Source organism: Rattus norvegicus, chromosome 10 (genome assembly GCF_021556685.1).
Source record: "Rattus norvegicus strain SHRSP/BbbUtx chromosome 10, alternate assembly SHRSP_T2T, whole genome shotgun sequence".
NCBI lineage: Eukaryota > Metazoa > Chordata > Mammalia > Rodentia > Muridae > Rattus > Rattus norvegicus.
The window spans coordinates 34,204,007-34,231,410 of NC_141543.1; the positions used below are offsets into that span (position 1 = coordinate 34,204,007).

Sequence of the window (27,404 nt, forward strand, 5' to 3'; positions counted from 1 at the left end):
TGGGCAGCCACATGACTCCCCCTTTCTTTTTTTTAAGAAACATTTATTATGTATATATACATCATACAGCTTTCTGCCTGCGTGTATGCGCCTGCAGGCCAGAAGAGAGCACCAGACCTGATTACAGATGGTTGTGAGCCACCACGGGTTGCTGGGAATTGAACTCAGGACCTCTGGAAGAGCAGACGGTGCTCTTAACCGCTGAGCCATCTCTCCAGCCCCATCCCCCTTTCCTTTATGCAAGCCCATGGCTGTTGCCTGGTACACGCGATGCTGGCTTCCCTTCCCATTCTCTAACAGGTTGTGGACCGGAGGAAGGGAGAGGGGTTCTAAACCTCCAACACCTAGACTCAGGAGATGGTTCAGTAAAGTACCCAGCATGCATGAGGCACAGGCAGGTAAATCTCTCCGAGACTAGCATGGTCTACTCGGTTGTAGGCCAGTAGGAACTACTTAGTGATTGAGGACGATACCTGAAGTCAACTTCTGGCCTCCACACACTTGCATGTACACATGCATTCACAAAAGGATACCTCCACACCCTGCAGCAACATCTATCAGGTAATGTAGCTGGCAATATCATTCCCGGTTCTTTGGGCCAGAAATCCTTCAGAATGGGCTGAAGAAATGACCCATCAGTTAAGAGTGCATATTGCTCTTGCAGAGGACCCAGGTTTGGCTGTTAGCAACCATGTGGTGGCTCCTATGACTCCACTTTCTGGCCTCTGAGGTAAGTTTCTGCGTGCACATAGTGTATATAAACTCACACAAGCATACACATACACACAGAACTTGAGGGCCTATTTTGTAGGAACCTTGGGCTTGCTTCCTGAAAGCCTGGGAACTTAGGAGGGGAAGGTGTGCAGTGCTGACTGGTTTGCCCAGCCTGTGTTCTAGATTGAGATTTAATCAGTCTGGAGTTTGTGGCAATCCTTCTGCCCCCACATCCTAAGTGCTAGGGTTTACAGGTATTAGCTACAACACTCAGCCTTGCGGTCTACACGTTCAATCTGGCATCTAGTTTCCTTGAGAAGAGTATGTATAGAGGAAAATCAAACAAACCACAAGTTGTACAGAAACTTTGGCTAAAATCCACTTGGTGTTAGGCACTTTTGGCCAAATGAGGCTATCGAGTAAGTTCCAGGGCAGTTGTCACACACATCACAAAATAACACGGCAGGTCATCTCCAAAATACAGCCGACCTGTCACTGTGACACTCAACCACTAACTGAAAACCAAACTACCATCAACAGATGCCTAGGTAAAAAGAACCCCTCCTGGAAACTTCTGCCTTTATGCAGCCTACCAGGTTCTGTTTGGGGACAAACATACCATTTGGAATGAGATTTTAAGCTGAGATTAGCACTGACACTTGGTCAGAACCACTAATTTCACAACCTTCACAAAACTGAAGATTGACTTACATGGCTTGTGAAACAGGATTTCCGAGTTCCCACTCACTGATCATTTATTCAAGAAAGCCTAGCAGCAAAAACTTTAACTTTGTGGGATTCAGAATCAGTGACCTTGATTGAAACCAGAACTGGTTCCACATGTCATATAAAATCTGCTTCAGCTGCTGTTATGGGAACAAAATTAACAACACAGCCCCCAACTGTCACGGGATGTTTTTATTGACACAGAGGAACTCAAAAGCCTGCTGAAGCCCTGCCCTGCAGCATCTGAGCGAGTGTGAGCAGGAGGGGCCCTGTCCAGTATGAATGGTCACCACTCAACTGACAGGCTTACATGGTTAGGGGAGGTTTTTGGTGGCTAGCACATTTGTGTGGCTCCAAGAGGTCAGCTTTGACAAGCAGGCTTCTCCATCAGACAAAGAACAGCCAGAACCAGGGACAACAGCTGCACAGACACCACCTTAAAATGGAACTTAATGAGGCTCATCACATCAGGACGCACATTCCACCCTGATCATAAAACAAGAGCAAGAAGGCGGGCGGCTCTGGTTCTACTGCATAGTCTATTTAGATAAGATGCTTTTACACTGAACACCTGCAGAGCATGCTCGCTGTGAACCGCTCATGGCCTCCCAGTCAGCCTTTAGGACTACTGTTATTTGTTATCTATTATTATTTGGATTTTGAACAAAATTGATGGAATAGGAGCCAGTAGAAGAATCCTGCTTGATCTGGAAATTTTCTGTGGAGAGCCCAAAAGGTCGCAGAACCAAGTTGCCAAGATCTTTTAGTTTACCTGCAACATAAAAACAACTCAGGTGAATGCTGGGACAAAGAGGCAGGACACACTAGTCAGTTGGCTTTGTTGTCAGGAACCTGACTGACACCTGGGAGGCTTTTCAGCCTCTTTCCTCTCGGGTGTTGTCACTCCACTGCCTGAGTGACACTGGAGCTCACAGTCCTTCAGGATCCTCCACGGAGATGAAAATCTCCTGCCCGGCTGGCTAGAATTACAAAGGACAGGGACTTCCATCCCAAGCGCTGGGTGAAGGCATTTGGCCAAGGCTGGCCTTCCTGGATGGGAGGACAGTGGCTCTTTAACCCATCTGTTTTAAGGAAAACAACAGTAGCCATCAACCCAACAAGGCGCACTTCTATTGAGCCACCCTCACTCACAAGTGCACTCTTGGCCCCCAACTCAGTCTTTACAACGTTCCTGTTATTTTTGGGGGAGATGAGATCTCGTTCATTTGTGTAGTGTCTTCAACCCCAATAATTCAGGGTTCCCTGCTCCCGCTTCAAGCTTTACTCATTCATCACTCAAGTAATGAAGATATACCAAAAATAAGGATTCTTATGCTGTTCTAAGACATAAGAGGCCCTTGGAGTTTGTGTGCTGATGTGGAACTCCCAAGAGATTTTGGGATTTATGGAGTAGTGGACAGAATTTATAAAACAATGTTTTGGAAATTTTTGACTGGGATGGGAGAATAAAGTTTCAGTGCTTTCTAAACTGCATCAACTTTCTTCCAGGTCTGCTTCCAATGGAGATAAGCAGGAGGGTAAGATGGGAAGAGACAGGCCTCACAGTAACATTCTCCTCCGTGTTCCTTGCTGGCAACATTCGCCACTCTGAGTCACCCCACTAGAGGAAAAGACCAAGTGAAGTCAAGTTGCATGTCTTCACAATGGAAGCTTCTGGACTTCATCTGGAGATCTTGTCCAGGAAGACTTAACATGTTTGAAGAAAACATCCATTCTTGGAGGCAGCTCCCAGAACCTGGGTGATCACTCTTGTAGGTCTCCCAAACTAAAATCCAGCCCACACATGCTCACTGCTGCTGTCCTTGAGCACCTGCACCCCCAAGTAGACACAAGCCCCGAAGCTCAGGCACAGGGACAGATGTCCAGGTGGGCATCACAGCATACAAAACTGAAGCAGGCAGCCCTGGGGAACCTGAGTCACAAATAGCCCCACAGCCTATTCTAGAGCTGATAAGAGAGGGCTTGGAGAAAAGAGCCACATAAACACAATATCCTGTGATGACGGGCACAGGTATGCTGATGCATGCCTGGGATTCCAGCACTAAGGAGGCTGAGGTGGAGAACTGCCATGAGTTCAAGCTAGCCCGGACGACCAAGTGAGCTAAGGGCACGCCATAATGCGGATGACCAAGTGAGCTAAGGGCACGCCATCATGCTTCACAGTGCAGTGTTTTAGGCTGATCTGTACAAAAGGAAAAGTGTTCTGTGGGTGCTCAAAGACCACCCCAAGCTAAAGTGAAACATTCAGACCTCCCTAGATCCTCACTTTGCCCAGCTAGGGGAAGGACTTGCTTGCATAAAGATCTCTGAACTCCAATGCTTCTCAAAATGCAGAGAAAACTAAAGTCTATCGGCCCACCCATGGGCTGCCTAGACGTGTAGGGATTGATGAGGGGAGGCTGCCCTGGCTCCCAGTGGCTTTGCTGAAGCTGCAGCGGGAGACCCTCCTGTGGAGAACACAGAACTGAGCACAAGGTCAAATTTCTCCGTAGGAAAAAAAAAATCCAAGACCTTCAGACGGATTACTTCACTTAACAAGGATGGTGAGCATACGTGCAGCTCCTTTTGTAGTACACACAACGTGGTCTACAGAGATGTAAATTGAGAATTTGCTGGAAGACAAAACAGGCAGAGTGAGCCACACTTCCAAGGAAGAAGACAGGAGGCTGAGCCAGGCCTGGTGTCCTATGGCTGTTATGCCACAGGAACCCACTGACAGTGATGTACCAAAGGGGAAAGCTTAAGGGTGCTCTGGAAGTTACAGTTTCATGGCATTGTGCAAGAGGCCATTTATTCATGGAGCAAACATCTCTATGATGCTTGGTGAAGAGTCTGAAGCCATAGTCCAGCCAATGGAAACTCAAAGACTCAGGATTTAGTGTCTGAAAAAGTCACTTATTGCTGTCTGTGATGACGGCAGAGAAGCAGTCAACTTCTGTGAAGACAGTGTTCAAACACAATCAGACACACTTTCCTGCTGCTGTTTAGGCCAGTATCAATGTTCAGAGGCTGAAGCAGCTCCCTCATTTCAAGGCAGCCTATCTGTCATACTTGTCTCAGGCTGCTAATGCTATCTCCCTACCTTGACAGCAATAAGATTTTCTTAGTCCCTCCTGTAGCAAACTTGGCATCCTAAACAAACATGACAACAAGTCCCTTGGAAGGTGGAACCTATCACATCAGGATCCTACAGCAGTGCAGAGTTCAAACCTGCTTGCACTGTCAAGGCTGTTAAAGGACTAGAGATCTAGCTCTGATTAATCTTAGTTTCTCTGACTTAAAGCAACATTCTAAGTGGTTCATTATGTAAACATCTCTTTGAGGAACCTGACCCTGTGTGAGACGTTTCCCCCAAGGATAAGCAGGAATGCCTTTCTTTGCTGTGGCTTCAGCACAAAGAAGGAAAGATGAAACCCAGTGACTGACCTGCTGTTTAGGAGATTCCTCTCAGCTGAACCACATTTCCCTCCTTGGCCATTCTGTGGTATGGCCACATCCTACTTTGGCCCCAACCCTCCCATGTGAGCTGCCTCCACCCCTACACATCTAACTCTCCTCACAGTGCAGCCACATTCCCAAGTAGGGTCAGTGAACATAACTTGGGCTGCTGGGTTCACCTCCAATCGCACTTCAGTGCGTCTGGGGCGCAACACCTTGGCCACTCTTCAGGGATCATGGTCTGTATATTAAGTCTTAAGAAACGGTCTCCAAAGGCAACTTCCTTTCGCAGTTGGTTACTGTTGAAAAACTACCTGTAACCACCCATCTCTGGTAAGGAGAGGAACAGAGTATCTCAGAGCCCAGATAACTGATAGAACATGGGGTCCAGGGAGAAGCACGAGAGCATACAGCTCTAGTCTTCAGGTTCTCTGGCTGAACAGCTTAGGATAAAGCACTTGACGGACGATGACAAAGGTCTACTTCTAATCAGATAGTTCTGAGACTCACGTTCACATCATTGGTCACTAAGTACACACATCTTACCCTCTCAGTAAGCTGCTAAGAATGGCTCGCATCGACAAATCCTGCATGTGGAATGAGAGTCTTGCTTACCAAGCTACCTAAAGCTGGGAAGTAATGCTAGGAATTTATCCTTATCCTCCTAGAGCTGAGCTTCAAGAATCCTGAAATGTCTGACAATTTCACTTTTATTTATTTGTAAAATAAATGCATTTAATTTTTGACTACAAGAATATGTATGTCTAAATGTCTATGTGGCATGAAAACAGACGCAGACTCAGTTATCATATGTTATGAGCTAAAGCTTTTTGCTTTCTAAAACAATAGTTAAATTTCCTTTAATTTTTAATACTTTCCTACTGTCATGTCTAAGAATGTAAGTAGCAGATCTGTTTATCTTTTGTTGTATTATAATGTTTAATTTAAAAAACTATGGTGCTGGGCTGGAGAGATGGCTCAGTGGTTAAGAGCACTGTCTGCTCTTCCAGAGGTCCTGAGTTCAATTCCCAGCAACCACATGGTGGCTCACAACCATCTAAAATGGGATCTGGTGCCCTCTTCTGGTATACAGGTGTACATGCAGGCAGAATGCTATATACATAATAAGTAAATCTTTTTTTTTTTTTTTTTTTCGGAGCTGGGGACCGAACCCAGGGCCTTGCGCTTCCTAGGTAAGTGCTCTACCACTGAGCTAAATCCCCAGCCCCATAATAAGTAAATCTTAAAAAAAAAAAAACCAAACCAAAACCCTATGGTGCTGACTTGATTTTCACTTTAAAAAAAAAAAATCATTTTGGTTTGAGATTAGGGCAAAATTTCCCAATGGCAGTAAACATACTCCTGACACTCTGTAGCATGTATGTATGTCAGGTGTCGAACTCAGCATCCATAATCATAAAACCAAAATATCAAGCAACTCTGAAAACGATGAATATGCTTTATGTTCTGCAGCATCAGATATCCAGCCTGGGCTTGTTTCTTTATGTAAAAATGCCTTTCTCACACAAATTGCCTCAGATTTGCTCACAAATTTGTAAAGAATTACCATTTTTAGAATATTAACTTTATTTTACATTATGTATGTCTGAGTGTATGTATATGCACCATATGCATGGAAGAGTCCAAAGAGGTCACAGAAGCATTGGATCCTTTGAAGGTGAAATGGCTGTTAGTTGCCATATAGGTAAACCCAGCTCTTTGCAAGATCAATACATGTTCTTAACTGCTGAGTCATCTCTCTTGCCCCTTAAACAGTTACTTCAAATAAAACTTATGATTTGTTATCAATGAATTTTTAAAAAAAATATTTATGCACTTTATGTACATGTATGAGTACACTGCAGCTATCTTCAGACACACCAGAAGAAGGCATCGGATCCCATTACAGATGGTTGTGAGCTACCATGTGGTTGCTGGGAACTAAACTCAGGACCTCTGGAAGAGCAGTCAGTGTTCTTAACTGCTGAGCCATCTCTCCAGCCCATGAATGTCTGAATATATATTTGATTGAATATATACCTATCTGTACGCATAGGATCAAGTAAAAATTTTATGGGCAAAAAGAGGTTAAGAGTGGAAAAAGTGCATTAATTTATCTACCTGAGTGACCTACTGGCAAGTCTGTGCACATTCTCTAGACACTGATGTCAAACCACAGATGACCACACAATGTATTTTACATTCATTTTCTTTTAGGACCATGCCCTTGCAATGCACATCAAAGATTTAGAATGTATTCATCAGGAAGGTGCAGCAGCTTTGGAGCAGGGACATGAGAAAGGTGACACAGAGACAAGAACTGTCTAGGAACCCCACAGGTTCTTAGTAAAGCAGAAAGGAAGCAAGAGGCTCTGACTGCAGCTAGGAACCGCTCTGGCAACTCTGAGATAAGTGAATCCCCCCTTGCCCCATTTTGTGTGCATGTGCATAGGCCTGCAGAGGTCAACACTGGGTGTCCTCTATTCCTGTCTCACTTTCCAATTCGGTAAGAGCAGCAGGCCAGAGGTCAAGGGATCCTCCTGTCTCCATCTCCCCACTGCTAGGGTTACAGATGTATTCCACCCTGCCTAGCATTTTTTTTTTTTTTTTAAAATATGGGTTGTGAGGCTCTGAACTCAGGTCCTCTGAGTAATCTCCCCAGCCTACACCCCTTAAATGTTTATTCCACATACTTCTCACATCTTCCTAAGCACTAATGGGATTTTTAGTACCATTTTCAATTCAAAATTCCTTTCATTCTGACATTACTGGCTATAATGACTACAGATTAAATAAACATAAAATCTTAAGCAGTGATTAAGCAACAGAAAGACTCAGCTGGTTTTTGAGATCATCATGTGAAAGACAAGGTAGAAATCTGGTTCCTGAAAAAGCTGATCCCTCTCCAACTGTACTTCCTGAAATTAAAAACAGCTGAGCAGAGCCTTGTCCCTAGCAATCTCAACAAGACACATGCATATGCACACACGCATATGCAGCATGCACGCACGCACTATTCTCAACAATACACACTCACGATATGTCTCAAAGAGATTCTGAAGTGCTGTTCTCTCCGTAAATGAAAGCAGTGGCAGTCCCACCCCAATCTCCGAGCTGTTATGATCAAGACAAGCAGCAGAAGCAGACTTACCTAACATCTCTTCCTTTAATCTTTCATTACGTTCTTCAATTTGCTTAGGTAATCTCTGAGGAAAAATTAGAAACAAGCATTGGTAAGAGATTCTTATTTAAATCTAACAAGTGTTTAAGCCTTACTCTCATTCACATCCCAGATTCTCAGTTCTTTTAAAATAATAATGATTTGTTTTGTATTTTTATGCGTGTGTGTCTGTGCCAGAAGAAGAGTGTGTGATCCTCTAGCTGGAGTTATGAGTGGTTGTGAACCACCCAAGTGGGTTCTAGGAACTGAGCTCGGTCCTCTGAAAGAGTAGAAGTACTCACAACCAGTCATTCCTCTAGTTCTTTTAAAACTACGTGTGTGTGTGTGTGTGTGTGTGTGTGTGTGTGTGTGTGTCTGTGTCTGTGTGGTGATCAGAAAATAACGTTCCTCTGAAAGAGTAGAAGTACTCACAACCAGTCATTCCTCTAGTTCTTTTAAAACTACGTTTGTGTGTGTGTGTGTGTGTGTGTGTGTATGTGTGTGTGTGTGTGTGTGTGTGTCTGTCTCTGTGTCTCTGTGTCTGTGTGGTGATCAGAAAATAACGTTCTGGGGTTGGTTTTTTCCTGTCATCATGTGGGTTCTAAGAATTGAACTCGGCATCATGCTTGGCAGCAAGCCTTTACCTGCCGAGCCTCCTCATCGAGTTCTCAGGTGGAAACAACGTCTAGATCAGAGGAAGAGTCAGTAAAAGTCTGTGAAAGCCAGTTGTGGTGCACTCACACACCTGTAACCCCAGTACTTGTGAGACACAAGCAGAAGAATCACTGAGAGTTGGAGGCTGGTCTGACTAAAGAGTTAACAGCCAGTAAGACTTTGTCTCAAAAAACCCAAAATAAGGGGTTTGGGCAAGATGATGACGAGTTTGAGGTCAACTTGGGCTACAAAGAGACACTATCTTTAACAGACAACATAAAAGGGTAGATCACAATTGCCCATTAGTCTCGCTTCTAAGGATCTGATGCTTTCCTCGAACCTCCATAGGCACCAAACACCATGTGGCACACAGATATGCATGCAGGTGGAATCCTCATCCACACAAAATCAGTTAAGATTGTAGAAGAGTCACTAACTATAGAGAACAAAATATCCCCAATGCAGCAAAGGAAAGCTTACACGGGGCACTTATTTAATTTTGAGGGGTAGGGTCTTTCTGCATAGTCCAGCTGGTTCCAAAATTAGGTTTCTTTTGCCCCAGTTCTGGGATTACAGGAGTGTGCTGGCATGCTGGCTCGTATACATGGAGATCAAATGGTACACAGTCCCAGTGAGTAAGTAGCCATCACAAAGACCAATCTCCCACATATATTGGTAACCATAAAAACAGAATTTAGTTGTGACCAAAAAGAGTAAGATTTACTAATACAAAGCAAAAGAAACAGGAAATACTTTTGTTTGTTTGTTTTTTGAGACAGGGTCTCTATTATATAGCTATGGCTGTCCTGGACTTGCTATCTAAAAAGCAGACTGGATTTGACTTCGCAGAGATCCGTCTACTGTCTTCTAAGTACTGGGATTAATGACATACAGCACTACAGCTGGCCAGCACACGTTCTTGAAAATCTGTTTTACCACACAAGCTTCTCTCGCTTGATGGACTGACGGGTCTGTTTCTAATATTGATTTATAATCTTCCAGTGCTTCATCCAGTTTGTCTGTTTTCTCATACAACTCAGCTCTCCGCAGTATCGCACGGATGTAGGTAGGATTTAACTGAATGGCTGCAAACACAAAAGAAATTGTTACATTAAAAAAGGGTTCTGAATACGCCCCCATTTATTACTGGTGGTGGTGCAAATCAATACAGCCACTATGGGTCTCAGTTTGGAAGTTCCTCAAGAAATTAAAACTAGAACTACCATACACATAACCTGCTATTCCACTCCTGGGCATACCTAGAGAGCTCTGCACGCACACTTAGTGTTTCCTGCTTCTCTACTGACGATACCACAGATGCGGAACTATCGACAGACCAATGGGTAATAAAAATGTGCTACATACAGAAATCTGCTGTAAAAAAATTTTCAGGAAAATGAATTAAGCAACATGATTTGAATTTAAAAAGACAAAACACCCCTCACATTTACCCTATGTGTGGATCCCAGACTGTGATGTATACATGTGTATGTCTAAACAGCTGTGAGTGCGGGTTCAGCAGCTAAGCTCCTCAGTGAGTCAAAGGCAGGTCATCGGAAGGCTATGGAAGTGAATTCTGTTCCCCACTAGAGCTACAAACATTTTCACATATTTACTGCTGTAAGAAATAGGCTGAAAAATCCATTTGAAAGCAAGTTTGCTCTAAGATGACTCCCACATAGTACGGTCCCTCTGAAAATGCCATCCCATGACGCTGCTTCTTTAAAAGGTCCCTGTGTGAGGGGACCCTGGCCTGAATACAAACCCAACCTGTTTCTGTAACTGAGGCAATGTTCTTTTTTGTTAACAGAAGTTTTACCTTTGCTGCAGTCAGTAATGGCCATCTCCTTCTTGTCCTGTAAGGAAAGATGACAGATCACATTAACATATGCTTCTCTAGTTTCCTCTCAAGGGCCCGAGGGCGCATTGCCACGACCTGATCATCAAGGATGAGTATGAAGGTGGAGAATGCAGAGCTGGGCTAGGCAGTGATGGCACACACCTTTAATCCCAGTACTCAAGAGGCAGAGGCAGGTGGACCTCTGAGTTCAAGGCCAGCCTGATCTACAGAGTGAGTTACAGGATAGACAGAGCTACACAGAGGAATCCTGTCTTAAAACAAACAAACAAACAATTCTGTGTATACATAATGATATCTGGCTGGTCTTATTGCAGCTTGTTATACCGTGTTTGGTTGATATTCCTGAGGGGAGGTGGAGTGGATCTTGGATGGTGATGAAATTGGGGGTAGAGGAGGGAGGGGAAAGTGCAGTCAGGATATAATACATGAGGGAATAATAATAATAATAATAATAATAATAATAATAATAATAAGGAATGTGGGGTTGGAGAGATGGCTCAGTGGTTAAGGCACTTGCTGTTCTTGCAGAGGTTTTAGAGTGCACATGGCAGTTCTGCTTAGAATCCTTCCAGGAGGTCACCCTCTTCTGACCTCTGAGGGCATCAGGCATGCATATGGTGTACATACAAGCAGCGTTCCACATACACAAAATAAAAATAAATATTAAAAAAAGAATGCCGTTTAAGAATCACATGAAAATACATGTTGCTTCCCATATAGAACTCAAAGTTAGTTCATATGAGCGTCCCTGAACGGTCCTGGAAACACATGTACACGTACTTTCTTTGCTCACCTAAGACATCAGCACGGAATCTTACATTAGAATGCAACGGGCAAAACTCTGGGTCAATAAGCAGGTCGACACGGGACACTGAGCCAGTCTCAGGGCTAGCTGCTTCAGTAGCACATCGAAGTGGACCAACCAGGTCCACCTACAGGGCAGTGTCTGTCACAAACCTTACCTTACCCACTGCTGACAGAAACACGAACAAGTCAGACCATGCACCTGACTTAGCTTCTGAATCTAGAAACAGCACAGTGAAGGAGTACTGTATGCAAGGGAGTTGGATTCTGGTCCCAGCTCTGACACTGGCTTCTCTCCTAACATGGCCGTGTCACTTTCCGTTTGTGGGGCTGTTTCTCATATAATTTACTATCAGGCTGGACTGAATGGTGGAAAACATGTCTTCAACTTTAAATGTCCTTTTTCCAAAGGAAGTACAGTATCACAAAAAGAGGCTGCTTCCCGTAACAGTTCTTAACAGTAAGGGCCACGTCAGCGGACTGAGTATTTACAGAGTAGTCTATAGCAGCATCTACGCTGTGTACTAGCCTGGCTGAGTGGTTATGAAGAAAGAAGTTTTCTTTCAGGGTTATGAAAGTTCTGGAACCAGACAGTGGTGATGACTGTACAGCACTGTGAAGATCTTTAACTGTATGCGGAGCTGTTAAAATAAGGGCTGAGAGGATGGCTCAGTGATAAGGTGCTTACTGCCTGTGAGTCAGTCTAGAGTAGAAGAAGCTAAGTTTGAGCCTGCAGTTGGCAATGAGCTACACCGTACAATCTGGCCGTTAGAAAGAAGTTACACACTTCATCACAGCCACAAACCAAAGAAGCTACACGATAAGGCATTGAGGAGTTTTGCAGTGTTTTGAATTTGGAAGAGAAGGCTGTGGAGCCTTTGGCCTACGTAACAAGCCGTGCACACTTGTCATTCCAGCGCTGAGTCTCGGCAGGGCAGAGACAGGGGCTGTGGGGTTTGCTGGTTTCCAGCTCACTCCAAAAACACTGCCCCCACCCTCACCCCCAGGTTCAGTGAGAAACCCTGCTTCAAAGGAACAGAGAGTAAGAGAGGTACAACTAGAAACCCTCTTCTATTGTAAGTAAGAATTGTACACACATCTATATCCAACACAGAAACATAAATCTTTATGAACTCAACAGACACGGTGGCAGACTCTTAGCTACTTCCAGACTCAGAGCTACAGAGCAGCGTTCAAGGCCATTTTAGCTGTGTGGTACAGTTTGAGGCCTGCTTGGGCTCCATGAGACCTTTTCTCAAAAGAATAAAGCATTCTTGTAGTAGGGGCTTGCTTAGCATGTACAAAACCCTAGTTTTAGCCCAGCTTCGTATAAAACCAGGTGTGTTTGTGCAGACCTTTTATTCTAGGCTGAGGGAGGAGGATCTTGAGTTTGAAGCTACTCTGGGTTACAAAGGAAGTCTGGTTTGCTTTTTGTTGTTGTTTATTTTTACATATACAATGCTTTTATATTTTAAAATGGTCAAGGATTTTGGTGAGTGATACCAGTAAACTGTTTATGGAAAATGTACAACTTAAGTTGCAAAGTAACCGATCTGTTTGAAACACCTGTTCGTGAATAGAGAGAAGGTGGGCACTGTCGTTTTAAATAGAGAGCTGCTGGCTCAGCATATCTTCTCCAGGGAAGGGCTGCTGCCACCCTACTCCCTGTAAGGCACTTCAGTTGTTTCTGACACCAAGCTCTTGGCTGTTGTACCTCTCTGGATCCCATGTGTGCACTTCTGCTCCTGTATACTAACGCTGTGCTGTGCGCTAACCTTTGTCCCTGGAACTGTGCATATTAATGATCCCTGGGTCTTTTAAACATGCAATAATAACAGCACATAAACAAAGAAATGCAGGAGGCCAAAGAAAGATGGTTATTTCCTAAAAATGTTAATCAAGGACATTACAAACCTTAACATAGTTGAACCATGTAAAAAATGCAGCCGATGAATAGAGGAAGTGAACTGCAAATGTGTGGATGGAAAACCTCAAAGCGTATCCTGGGGTAAACAACTACTTTAGAAATGTCTTACTTTACTATAAACTAATGAACAATAGTGGGAAATGGCTTTGGACTTGTGGTTTGGAGACTGGAAGGTTGCTATCTTGGGTCAGCCTTATTTACAATATGTATCATTTTAACCTGATTATCAACGAAAAATGAAAAGTAAAAACATTCTATAAGCAGGTCTATCAGAGACCAATATGATAAAAAGAATTTATTCCACATAGAAAATATTTTATTACTTGGAGGATATTTGGAAGATAAGTTGGGGCGAAGAAACTAGCTTCTCTAGCATAATCAATCACACAAGGTCACCACCCCCCACTTTTATTTAACATTTCACTCAGGCCTTCACCAAGTAAGCTAAGTTGGCTAGCTTGTGAGCCCCAGGACATGCTTGTCCAGTCCTGGTATCACAAGCACAAACCACAACACATGACCTTTTCTCTTGGATTCTGAAGAGAGAAGGCAGATCCTAATGCTTACTGGCTGCTATCTCTCCAGTCCTCAAATTATCTTGGTATTTTATGAACTTTATATAACTTGGAAGCTGGAACTGGAACTTGTTTACTGAGAAGACCTAGATGAAAGAAAACTCCTATCTTTAAAAAAAGGAGAAAAGAAATGCTATAGTAGAAAAATGAACATAACTTTATATAAATCTGCTTCTCCCAATTGATCAGATTTCCATAAGCTGGAGACATGTCACAAAACAATTTTGTTTTATGAAATTCTGGAACAGGAAAAAAAATCTTTGCCATTTAAGTTGTGATAGTAAGTATTGTTTTTCTAGAAGCTACAATCTACTGTGATTTATGTGTGTGTCCCACCACAGGCCAGAGAATGATGCTGTGTGTTTTTTCTTACCACTCTGCCAGTGACTAGTAAGTCTTAGCAACCCTTCTGTGTCTGCAGCCCTGCAGTGCTGGGTTCCAGGCATGCTCGTGGCTACACAGCTTTTTAAGTGGGCACTGGGATCTGAAGTCAGGCCCTTCATGCGGCGAGCATTCACACCACTGAGCCATCCCCCAGCTCCCGTGAAGAAACTGTAATTAAGCCGCAGTGCATCACATCACTAGTTGGTCTCTTTAGTAAAGCGATTAGGGCATTTTACTCATTGCAAAAGTCTTGGTTTAAAATACAAGGATAAACAAGTTTACATATGTAAAGCACTCTATATAACATATAAAGCCAGTAGTTTAAAAAAACTTAAAAGCCTTTTTTTTCCCTTTAAGAATCCATTCTTTTTTGGAATTAGCTAGCTAGACCTAGAGTAAAAGCCCCTTTAGACCAGGTTGGCCTTCACTGCCTTCAGAAATGAAAATGTGGAGTCTGACCAGGGATACCCAATCAGCAACACTAGCCTTCCTGAAATTTTTTCAATTAATTAAAACAACTTATGGCTGTGTTGTTCGTTTCTCTCTTTTTTGGTATAGAGCCTGCATCAAAAACCACAAAGGGGCTGGAGAAATGGCTCAGGGGTTAAGAGCATTGACTGCTCTTCCAGAGGTCCTGAGTTCAATTCCCAGCAACTACACGGTGGCTCACAACCATCTGTAATGGAATCTAATGCATTCTTGCCCTCTTCTGGTGTGTGTGAAGACAGCTGCAGTGTACTCATATAAATAAAAATAAATCTTAAAAAAAAAAAAAAAAAACCATAAAGAATTGATTCAGTTTTTTGAATATAAAATGTTGATTTGTTTCTTCTATAAAATTATTTCTTTGCCTACATAGAACATTCCAAAAATGTAAGTAGCTTTAGAAACCAAATCCAACAGTAAGTAAGTTCTAGTTTCATATCTCCCCACTATCCCAAACCCCACCCCCCAAACGAACAAACTGGGGCCTCTATAAACAAAACCTTGGTAGCTCAAAATGATTTTGATAAAAGTACTAGAGAATTTAAGACATAAAGAATCGTTTTTTTTTTTTTTGTTGTTGTTGTTGGTGGTTTTTTGTTTGTTAAAAAAAATAAAACAAAAAAAGAACAAAACACCAAAACCAACTTCACCCAACTTTGGCCAACACAACAGCTGTAAAGCATGACAACAGCTTACCCATAGCACTTTGGACATGCATAGCTGGAGTGAAAAGAGGTAAGTCTATCTTAAAAAACTTCCGTTATCTTAATGTAGCTACACTAATTATGCTGAGTAAACAGAAAGTCTGATAAGCCCACAACAATCTTACTAGTATCAACACGGTCTAGACACGTGTCTGCACGTCTGTTTACTCCACTCTTCTTCTTTTTTTTTTTTTTTGGTTCTTTTTTTCGGAGCTGGGGACCGAACCCAGGGCCTTGCGCTTCCTAGGCAAGCGCTCTACCACTGAGCTAAATCCCCAACCCCTACTCCACTCTTCGTGATTAGCTATACCAAGTCCTCACTAATAGAGATATATAAAAAACTATCCCTGACACCTATTTTGCCACTTAAAGATATCATTTGCCTCAAGTGTCAGCCACTTTTCCCAGTTTAATATTTTTAACAGAAAAACCCAAGCCTTAGTAACAAGTATCTTTTCATCTGGAGTTTATTTTTTTTTAAAGATTTATTTATTTATGTATATGAATACACTGTAGCTGTCTTCAGTAATATCAGAAGAGGGCATCCCATTTCAGATGGTTGTGAGGCACCATGTGGTTGCTGGGAATTGAACTGAGGACCTCTACAAGAGCAGTCAGTGCTCTTAACCTCTGAGCCATCTCTCCAGCCCCATCATCTGGAGTTTTAACTAGTGGTTCCCTGTGCCTCTAGGTCTTCACAATTCTAGAAGCTTAAAAGCAGCAGCTACAGCTATCCTGAGATGTGCACTACTTGGCTTCCTGCTTCACTAACCTGCCCTAGTTAGGAGGAACTTGTCAGCCTGCCTTCATCAAAATATTCAGCCTGCTACTTTAATGAATGTTAACATGAACCTGAGTCAAGTTCTTCTAAGCATTTTTCTAGACTCTCGATACATTTTTCATCAGGGAAGTACATGGGCAGGAAAGAACGGCAACTTGAGATGCCTGCACTAGTTCTGGACGGAAATGACCCCATGGAGCACTGAGGATCATGCAATTACAAAAGGCAAACCAGTTCCTACCTGTTTCATCCTTGCAGCAGCTCTATTTGAAAACAGAACAGATCGATCTTTCTGGAAACAGGCCGGGCACATCTGAAGGGCTTGACTGTAAGAACTCTCAGCTTCCACATAATCTGAGGATAATATCATAAAATGGAACAGTAATTATGATTTGATTTTGTTGGATCTCAGTGAAGTTTCCTACTCACAGGACCAGAATTTCTTTTTTTTTTTTTTTGGTTCTTTTTTTCGGAGCTGGGGACCGAACCCAGGGCCTTGCGCTTCCTAGGTAAGCACTCTACCACTGAGCTAAATCCTCAGCCCCAGGACCAGAATTTCTAATGAAAAGATGATCCTAGGCTTTTAGGTTTTAAACGTCACTCCTTCCTTCTGTCTGTAAAAACACAGTGCCTGTTCGTCCCAGGGCATGAGGCACATGTTTGGTGAACTGCTGAACATCCCGTCAGTCAAGAGCCCTCAATTCTCAGAGCAGTACCATGTCCTAGTTGTTCAGCTTTCATTTGGTTCAGCAGTTTAGAAAAGAATTTCCAAAATGTTTAAGGGACTGGACAGGTAGAAGACTACAATGTGAGGTCTATGATTCAAAGTGAAGAAGACAATTCTAAGGTCAGGGTGTAGCTCAGTGACAGAATGTTTGATTAGTATGTGCACAGTGCTAACCCAGTCCCTACTGATTTTAGTATTTAAAAAAAGTAAGCCAGGGTGGAGCATGGTGGCACACACCTTTAATCCCAACACATGGGAGGCAGAGGCAGGTGAGACCATCCTGGTCTATGTAGTGAGCTCCACTGCGTAGTGAGCCCCAAGACAGACAGACCTACCTGGTGAGATTGTCTCAACAAAACAAAAGTAAAACAGCTAGCTAGGTATGGTGGCACATATCTTTCATATTAGCAATTGGGAGGCAGAGACAGGTGGATTGCCGATAATTCAAGGCCAGCCTGTTCTACATAGTGAGTTCCAAGGTTACATAGCCTGACCTTAGAGAGAAAGATCTCTATCGATATCTATCTATCTATCTATCTATAATTATGAAGACATAAATAAATAAATCTTTAAAAACTACAGATAAAATATACATATACACACATATATATATATGAATATGAAAGAGAGAGAGAGAGAGAGAGAGAAAACATGAGAGATGAGAGCTCTTAGGTATGTGCCCTTTGAAATGGGACAGACTGTATAACACTAAGTGTATTGCTGGAAAGAACAGATGCACTCTTAAGCAAACACACAAAATGATAGTAAGGAGTACTGTGAGGGTTTGCAGGAAGCTTGCTCCTGCAGTGCTGTGTTGGTGGAGGAGATCTGCAAAACCAGAGTTTGCTGGCAGATCCAGGTGAGTGGTGCTGCTGCCCTAGAAGGGGAAACAGGTGTGCAGCCTGAAATGAGTTTTCGGGTGAGTGGTTAGAAAGCCCGAGCTTTCTCCCCAGCCTCTCCATCCCTTCCTGTGTAGTTTGAGATGGTATCCCTTCCTCTTGTATACATTCCCACCGTCTGGCGTGGGGACCTTAGCAAAGCAGCCACTGCTGGTTTTTGACTCAGTCTCCAAAAATGAACGAAATGAGCCTGTTTTCTTTATAAAGTTAGCCTGCCTCGGATATTTTGTTATAAGAATTAAAATCTAACCAACAATCACAGACAAGGACATATGAAAGAAAGCAAGCAGGTATGGTGGCAGATATCTACAAACTCTGTTCTTAGGAGGCCGAGGAAAGAGCACTATAGTTTATCCCGGCCTACAGAGTGGGATGTTGTCCTAAAAGCCAGAAAGGAAAGAAAAAAACCTACACAAACAAGAACGAAAACTTAGTAAATGACCTCTCTTCCTGGAAGGCAGCAAATGGGGACTGGGATGCTACTTTTTCATCAACACATTAAGGTTAAGGTTGTCCAAAGCAGTAGCTAAGGAGCTTTCTCTTTAACGTCTAGATTAAAAGCTAAACTATAGAAAAGAAACACTATGCTGGTGCAAGGGCCTCGAGGGAACTGCTCACTGTGACTGAGGATGGCTCAATTCCTGGGGTGGTGTGGCAGGGGGTGCGCCCTTTGCAACTGTTCTCTGGTGTGTGTGGGTCTGTGAAAGGATAAAGGTTGGGTGAGCAATACAGTGCAATACAGAGCTCACCTCCTCTCTTAAACTGCTCATTCCCCTCCTCCTTTAGTTTAGCGCTCTCTTCTCTTCTTTTCTGAAAGAGATCAAAGAATTATACAGTTTCTCACGACATTATAAATGAAGTGGGGTGGCTCACGTTGTAATACAGCATTCAGGAGGCTGAGGCAGAAGGACTGTGAGAAACTGAAGCCAGCCTGGGTTATAACTGAGACCTTGTGTCAAAAATCAAAACTTAAAGCTGGCAGTGGTGGTGCATGCCTTTAATAACAGCACTGTGGGAGGCAGAACCAGGCGGATCTCTGTGAGTTCAAGGACAGCCTGATCTACAGAGTAAGTTTCAGGACAGCCGGGGCATGGAAAAAAACTTGAGACTCTCCTCTTAGCTTCTAATAACTCAGCGACTTATATAGACGACTTATATAGTGTTAAAGTTTAGCAAACACAAACACAGAACAAGCCGCCCGCAGAGAAAAGATGGAGCATGCTATGTGCTTCCTCCAAGGAGCATCCGGACAATGTAGTTGCTCCAAGGCCAACCAACCATCTGGAGGCCTACCTTCCATGTTTGGACAATGTTTTGTCCAACCTCCACAAAGGCAAGTAAACAAACAACACAAAACAACCCAGAGAAGCCCCTCCTCCATTTTGTTAAATTTTTAAACCTCTGACTAAACAAAAACTTCAAAAGGAAAATAAAAACATAAGCAGGCTATTTCATGTACAAGAGAAGCTTAAGACCTAGTAACTGGTTCTCTTAAGACTAAGAACCATGCCTGGTGGTAGTGTTGCACACCTCTAATATCAGCAACCCTGGAGGCAGAGGAGGGCAGATCCCTGAGTTTGAGGCCAGCCTGATCTACAGAGTAAGCTCCAGAACAGCCAGGGCTACAGAGAGAAACCCTGTCTTTCAAAAAAAAAAAAAAAAAAAAAAAAGACTAAAAAATGAAGTAAAAACCTCACTTCTCTTGAGAAGACTTGTTAATACACTACTTGAGCAGGCCATTTATTTATTAGATGCTGGATCAAACAAAGTCATTGAATTTTAGTAAGGATGACAAAGGAAAGGTGTGAACTAACGCCACTCTTTTTTTTTTTTTTTTTTCTTTTCTTTTTTCGGAGCTGGGGACCGAACCCAGGGCCTTGTGCTTGCTAGGCAAGCGCTCTACCACTGAGCTAAATCCCCAACCCCACTAACGCCACTCTTTATGGCATCTACTGTGTGCCAGACATAACCATTTGTGTAGGTACAGCAATAATTCATTTCAGGTTACAGCATGCCAGCAGTTACATTTGTCTAGCAGGCTCGAGGCTCTGCGATCTAACCGCCAGCACCAAAGGTAAAAAGCAAACACACCCTTTCCTATGGGTTACCACATCTGAGAAAGGCTGTTCTAAGAGGACACAGCCAAATGAGGGCAGCAATGACAAAGGAGAAAAACTGTAACATTAAGATCATATCCCCAACCCTCCTCATGAGAGGTGACTGAATTATAACACTCTCGACTGCACTAGCTAGGTTTCGAACACCATAAAAACATAATTCTAAGCAAAATGTATCAAGGAGTGGATTTATGCAAAGATACCAGGAAGTCATGTACCAATGAGAAGCTTCAAGTATAGTTAGGTGCAAAGCAACTTTTCTGATGACCTCAGCAGAAAACCCAAGTGCTAGCTAGCCAAGACAGACTGAAGAGTGGCAAATAAAATTCCAGTTAACGTCCTAATCTTCGTCTCCCTTGATCTAGATTCAAGTGTTGGTCAGAAGTATCCAATAATCTACGCACATAGGTTCTCTGATTCATCTATTAGGAAGGGGAATGACAGACACATGCTATAGCTAATCAACACGACGTCAATGCAAGAGAGGACAGCAGAGAGGAATGCAGGGTTGGATACTGAACAGCCAAGATACTGTATGCAACAGCCATTTTAATGTGCACATCTGTCAGCTTCTGTCTGACCTTTAGGAACCTTTAGTGTCTTTGTTTTAACTCTATAACCTTGATCTCCTTTCACATCTGTTCTCTAGAGGAAGAACTCCTATGGATGGCTCTACAGGTTCAGAGTAAGCAGCCAAGCAGATGAGACTCTTGCAGAGAGAGGAGGACATGAGTGCAACATAAGAGTGCTAGGATGGCCTGGGCCACAGAATGAGACCCTATCTCAAAACCAATCCAAACAAGAGCCCCCAGCCACTTACAAAATCACCCAGGCCATCAAGAGTAGGTGCACATGCATGCGTGGTACAGTGATAAGAGTCAGGTTAAGTTCAGGTCAAACAAATGCAGCATTAATGGCCTAAAAAGAGTGATAATTTTCTTGTTGCTCATGCTTAAAAATGCAGAGAATAGTGCTGAACTTAAGGTCTCTAAGTAGATTCTCTGGTCACTGAGCATACACAAATGTGACGGTCAATATCAAATGTAAATTTGGCAGAATCTAGAATCTCCTGAACAATGGGTCTCCAGGCATGTCTTGGGGAACTGAATTACATTTATCATATTAATTGATGTGAGAATAATCATCTTAATGTGGGAGGGACCATTCCCTAAGCAGAGGATCACTGACTGAATAAAAAGGAGGCAGAAGCTAAGCACACACACTCATCAATTTCTACCTGACTGTAAGTAAAATAAATAAATGTAATAAAATATAATGTTTTTATTACATTTTTATGTGTATGAGTGTTCTGCCTGCATATATATTTGTGTACCACACATGTGCCTGGTGCCTTTTGCGTTCAGAAGAGGGTGTCACATTTCCTGGAACTGGCATTATGAATGGTTGCATGTGTTTAACATACAAAAGAATTCCAAATCAAGAGCCTCATTCAGCAAAATCATTCTATCAGCAATGCTCTGCTTCCCTGTGCAGCTTTATTAAGTAACTACTGCAAAATACACAGCATAAACATTCATTCAATCACAGTACCCAATCAATACCCATTTTGACTTTTTAACCCCCTCTGTTCCTGAGCCTGGAGAGATGCTCAGTGGTTAGAGAGCTCACTGCTCTTTCAGAGGACCCTGGTTCAAATCCCAGTGCCCACACAGCAGCTTATAACATGCTACTCCAGTTCTGGGGATCCAACCCTCTCCTCTAGCTTCCCAGACATGAGAGCCACAGGTGGTACACAGGTATGCAGGCAAAACACTTATAAACATTTAAGCTCCTGGTAGATCTGTAGGGCTTGATGGCTAGCCAGCCAGCCAGCCTTAACTGAAATCAGTGAACTCCAGGTTGGTGAGAGACTGTTCTGTCGCAGAAAGTAAGGTAACTGAGGAAGAAGACTGACCGTGGTCTCTGTCCTCCACATGTGCCTCCCACACAAAATATTTGATCATCTGTGTGCCATTGAAATGTACAGCAAGTTAAATTCCCAATATTAGGACAAGCTCCTGTCATCTTTTTATCAACAATTTTTAAATCGTTTTTGAGAATTTATTTATTTAGTCTGTGTATGAGCATGTGTGGCAGGAGGTCAGAGGACATCATGTGGGACTCAAGTCATCAGGCTTGGCAGTAAGTGCCTTTACATGCTGAGCCATCTCAACTAGCCTAAAGTTTTGGTTTTTGTTTTAAGCAAGGGTGCTACCTAGGCTGACTTCAAGCTTACGACTCAAAGCAATTTTCTTGCCTCAACCTCTCCTGTACTGTGATTACATGCGTGGATGAGCACATGACTACAGATATGTTTTCATTTGCATCTTAAAGTTATTAGATTAAGGCTGAAAAGTTTCACTTTTTTTGGCTCCTTATTGGATATTTTTTTTCCAGTTTCATAATCTCCATAAAATCAAGTATGATACTCTCCTGTTCCTAATAATCTAAAATAACCAGTGAGAACATTTCTTCTATTTTGTTGGTTAATGATAATTTCACAGAAATTCCTTATACCACTAGCAGAAAGTAAAGAGCAGCTAATAGAGGGCTGGGGGGGGGTAACTCATCAGTAGAGCACTGGCGTAGTAAGTCCTGAGTTTGCAGGCAAACACCCCATGTCTGGCTACTAACGTTTTTGTTTTGATTTGTATTTTGAGATAAGGTTTCTCTGTATAGTCCTGACTGTGCTGGATCTCACTTTAGCTTCAATCTAGCTTTGAACTTCAGTCTGTCAGCCTCTACCTCCTGAGTGCTGGAACTAATGGACCGGCTTGGCTACTAAACATTTGACACTGATGTTATAAATTGAACCCTACACGGACTTTCTGGAAATATGTTTCTATAAGGTTAGACAATATTTGATTTAATTTGCTGAGATGTTTCTGTAAAGGTAGTTCAGGAACCTGATTATCCTTGCTCTTTATTTCTCTTCTGATGAACATACTGCAGGAAATATAACACCTTAAGTTGGATATGGTGAATGCCTATAATCTCAGCTCCTGGAAGGTAGAGGCAGGAAGATTAAAGTACAACGTCATCTTAAGATACATAGTGTCAGAAGCAAGCCAGGGCTATCTACATGAGACTTATATCTCAAAAACCTCCCTACTCTACTCTACTCTAGCCCCCCTCCTCCCCAAAGATAACTTTCATGTTAAAACCGATTTATTTATTAGTGAAAAAAGCATGTGAGATATATATGCCAATGATACCTGCATGCAGGAGGCTGAGGCAAGAGGATGGCGAGTTCAAGTCCTTAGTTACAGTTTAAGAACTTGTCTCAAGAGGAAACAAACAGGCCTGTGTAGCTTATGCCTGTAATCTCAGCTACCCATGCCCATGACAACCTGAGTCGTGGTCCTAAGTACTAATTTTTTAATTTTTTAATTTTTTCTAATATTTTACTAGGCTCTCAGCACATGGTAGTAACAAGGCATGCCCATATCTCAGTAAGGCCATTATCTTTAGTCAGAGATCCTTGTAAATGTACGTAAGAGTAAGGAACTTCCTTGCCCTATGTGTTGTTGCTGGATCTCTTTTCAGCTTTGCTAAATGATTACTTCATGAAAAATCCATTTTAGTGACTCTATAGAACCCAAATCTGCCACACATGTTATCTTAACCTATTCCTTTGATACTGTATACCAACTACTTCACTAAACAACCCTTTGGTGGCCTAAGCTACCATCTTCATTCTCTTCAGCTCTCTGAAGATAAGCTCACACGCCATGGAAACTTGTCTGACTACCCTGGAGTAAGAAAGGAGGGCACCAGGAGGGGCAGCTCCAAGACAAGGAAGCTGAGATGTTCTATTATTAAATGCTACACCACACTCTGGACTTGGGTCAGGAGATCTGAGTTGGAGAAATCAGTTTTACCATCTATTAGGTATGGGGTCTTAGTTCTAACCAGACACATTAACTTAAGACAAAAAACATTTTACCTTAGTAGTGGTACACTGCAGGTTTCCAACAAATAGCTACCATCCTTCACAATGTATTCCTTGACACTTACTGTGCTCTGTAGCTTTGATGCCACCAAGGTAGTCAGGACTACCAAGTACAATCCATAATGTAGTGCGAAATACGCTTACAAGAAGTTTGTTACAGACATTCAGCACCTTACCTTAGGAGTGACCATTTAAAAACAAAGCAGAGGTGGAGATGAAGGTGAAGTTAGCAGTTCAGCACCTGGCCTGCATTTGTAAGGAAGTTATAGGTGTGTGTGTACAAGCACGTTATGGATCTCTAAGGTAGAAGACAGAATTCTAAACACACAGGGAAAAGCCAGCAATTTCTTTGTTAAATTGAATGCTCAGGTCTTGGCTTTACATGCCTATATCACAGCACTAGGGAAGTGAGGGCAGGAAGACTGGGAGTTAGCCTGGGCTATTTGGTCACACTCTGACCCAGAAAATATACAAATAAACAAAGTAATGAATTAAAATTTAGAGGGGTTTTAAACTAGGTAGGCATAGTGGCTGAGGCCTGTAACCTTAGCTTTTGGAAGGCCGAGGCAAGAGGACTGCTTATAGGGTCATTCTATATATTACAGGGTCATTCTATTGTTTCAGTCCAGTCAAGAGGACACTGAAAGACCATAACCCCTCCAAAAGCAACACCACCACCAACACAAGTGGCTTAAGAGGTACATTCTCCACAACCATTTACCTGTTTCTCTTCTTCTGGCATGTTTTTTTCCAGTTCAATTAGGTATTCTTCCTCCAGTTCAGAACTAGACTCGTCGCTGGCTTTGTCCCCGGCCATATGTGCCCCTGGCTGTTCCTCCTCAAAGGAGGCACTACAGTCATGAAAACATTCCTCTTCTCCATGGTCTTCCTGGGGATGGGCTTCAGCATCCTTCAGTGGCTTGCTCTGGACATGCTGATCTTTCGGATCAGAAACCAGGGAGCTAGCAGACTCTGTTTCTTGAGAATCTGTGACTTTCAGACCATTGAACAGATCTTCTGGAACCTTACAGTCTTCAGACTTTCCCTCCATGCTGAGATCAGGGAGGGAGGTGCGGCTAAATGTCTGGAAAAAGAAAAACAATGTTTTACGTAGTGACGGTTATCTATGTACATATACAGTCTTAAATTCTGTCTTTCACACCTAAAGGAACTTCTTTTTTTTTTTTTTTTTTTTTTTTTTAAAGATTTATTTATTTATTCTATATAAGTACACTGTAGCTGTCTTCAGATACACCAGAAGAGGGCATCAGATCTCTTTACAGATGGTTGTGAGCCACCATGTGGTTGCTGGGAATTGAACTCATGACCTCTGGAAGAGCAGTCGGGTGCTCTTAACCGCTGAGCCATCTCTCCAGCCCCTAAAGGAACTTCTACATACAATCCCCAAACACAACTTGACTTTCCTTGACTGAGAGTCACTTTTTTTATAATTATTATTATTTTTTGTTGTTTTTTTTGGGGGGGGGGGCAGGGTTTCTGTGTGTTCTGGCTGTTCTGGAACTTGCTTGGTAGACCAGGCTAGCCTTGATCTGAGAGATCAGCCTGCCTCTGCCTCCTGATTGCTGGGATTAAAGGAGTATGCACAACACCTAGCCGAGGAACTCATTTTTAAAAACAGGATATCACCAATTGTGGTGGCCGATTCCTGCATTCTCATCATTTGGGACATAGAGGCAGAAAGATTAAAGTTCAAGGTCAACTGGTAGCAAGTGGATGGCCACACAGTAGCAAGTGTGAAGCTAGCCTAGGCTACCTAAGACCCCGTATTGGCCCCTCCCCAAACCCCAAAATAGATTATAATAAACTCACACTCAATGCCAATTATCATTTTAACGTATAGCCTTGCTGGTCAAATATGGTCTTATACCAAGACTAACATCCCCACTTCCCACTGGTGCTGGAGACTGAATCTCAGACCTTGCGGTACTTGTAAGCCACATTTTAACCACTGAACCACGCCCTCAATCCATACCCTAAATTAAAAGACTGATTTTAATGTGACTCTTCCATGTCCTGCGGTTTGCTGGGTGGCAAAAATTAGGCAGACGCCAAAACAGCAGCAGGAAGAAAAAGACACGGTTCTAATCTTTGTTCAGAATAAATGACCAAGTTGTCCACAGAAAACGAACCAAAGTCCTGGGCCACTATTGCCACCGGAAGCCTAAGAATAAGTTTCTTATGGAGCCCAAGATGGCATCTGTGTCCAAACCCTGCTCATCATCGTAACCAGATGCAAGCGGTATAGCTTAGGTAGCTAATTCTGGAAGGGGATCCTCGAGGGGTACAGAACTCGGCACTGGTAGAGCCGGTTCTCAACCCTCGCTGTGCAACTGTGCTGCCCAGATACTGACAATATCAATCTGCAAGTCAGGACAGAAAATCTGTATTTTTTTAAGTGACCCGGATGATTTTTACGTCCTATTAACCACAGCTGCTCTAGAAGCTGAGTCAGAACCTCTGCGGTACCTGCCACCCCTCTCTAGTCGCAGCAAAACCACGCCAATGACCCAGTGTCGCGTTGAAGTCCGAATTCGTCCTAGGCTGTTCCAAGAAAAGTTAAAAGAAAGGGTCAGGAACGCGCAGGTTTCGCCTCTACGCGGGTGTCGCTCCCCTCCAGGCTATGAGTTAAGGTTAGAAAAGCACCTCCCCGCGCGACCCCGCGCCTGTCCCCGGCCACAGTCCTCACCTTGCGCCGCGAGACCCACGACGGTCTCCGAGACCCCCAGTTTCGCTCTCCACCGCTCGGGCCTGCGAGTCCTTCTACTTCCCGCTGCGTCAGTTACACTTCCGGCCGCTCCGACCAATGGCACCGTTGTTGGCAAAGCATTCTGGGAAATGTAGTGGCTAACTCGAAGTGAATGAGCGGAAGTCGCTATGTGACATCACTGTACGGCTCAGTACTATGAGCCGCAGCTGCCATCTTGAGTTACGTCAAATCCTGTCATTTAGTACAAAGTTATTTTTCAAACTCGAGTGCTTGTGGCTATAAAAACGTCTTTATTCTGGAGTCTCTCGTGCTTGGAATGTGCATAAGGATCAGAAAGCCAACTTCGTCCCCAAACAAACATTTCTCTCCAGTAGATTCCAAAGTGCCAATCAAGAGATCTGCTAGGAGAGGAATAGTTTTCATAATTTCATATTACACACTTTTCCACTCATTTCTCATGACTGTGCGGGGTTTTCCAGTGGCTGTCTTCTGATATAGTGCAGCAGAAGGAATACAAAAAGAGATGGATTGTTTTAGCTGTTAGGCAAGCTAGACCTCCAGGCCTTCGCGTGTCCTGTATTAAATCAGAGATTTGCAAAAATTGAAACAATGCCACTCTTCTTGTGACAGGATAGCAAAGATGGAGAAAATTAAAAAGACATAGGGAGCAAAGGAGCCTTTCATTAAATCTAGTTAAAGTCTTTCCTAGTCTTTGTCAAGAATTTCCACAAAGGCTAGGAAACACC

General features: G+C 43.0%; 1 protein-coding gene across 1 annotated transcript; it reads right to left on the minus strand.

Moving 5' to 3' along the window:
• Positions 1-1,614: 1,614 nt before the first annotated feature.
• Ttc1 (tetratricopeptide repeat domain 1) lies at positions 1,615-26,696 on the minus strand. The gene is made up of 8 exons (NM_001005529.1): positions 26,638-26,696; positions 24,652-25,014; positions 18,611-18,671; positions 16,477-16,589; positions 10,533-10,569; positions 9,650-9,798; positions 8,051-8,105; positions 1,615-2,212 (listed from the first exon to the last, which is right to left on the minus strand). The coding sequence occupies exons 2-8, from the start codon at positions 24,979-24,981 to the stop codon at positions 2,079-2,081; spliced, it is 879 nt and encodes a 292-aa protein (NP_001005529.1). The 5' UTR covers positions 24,982-25,014; positions 26,638-26,696; the 3' UTR covers positions 1,615-2,078.
• Positions 26,697-27,404: the final 708 nt, after the last annotated feature.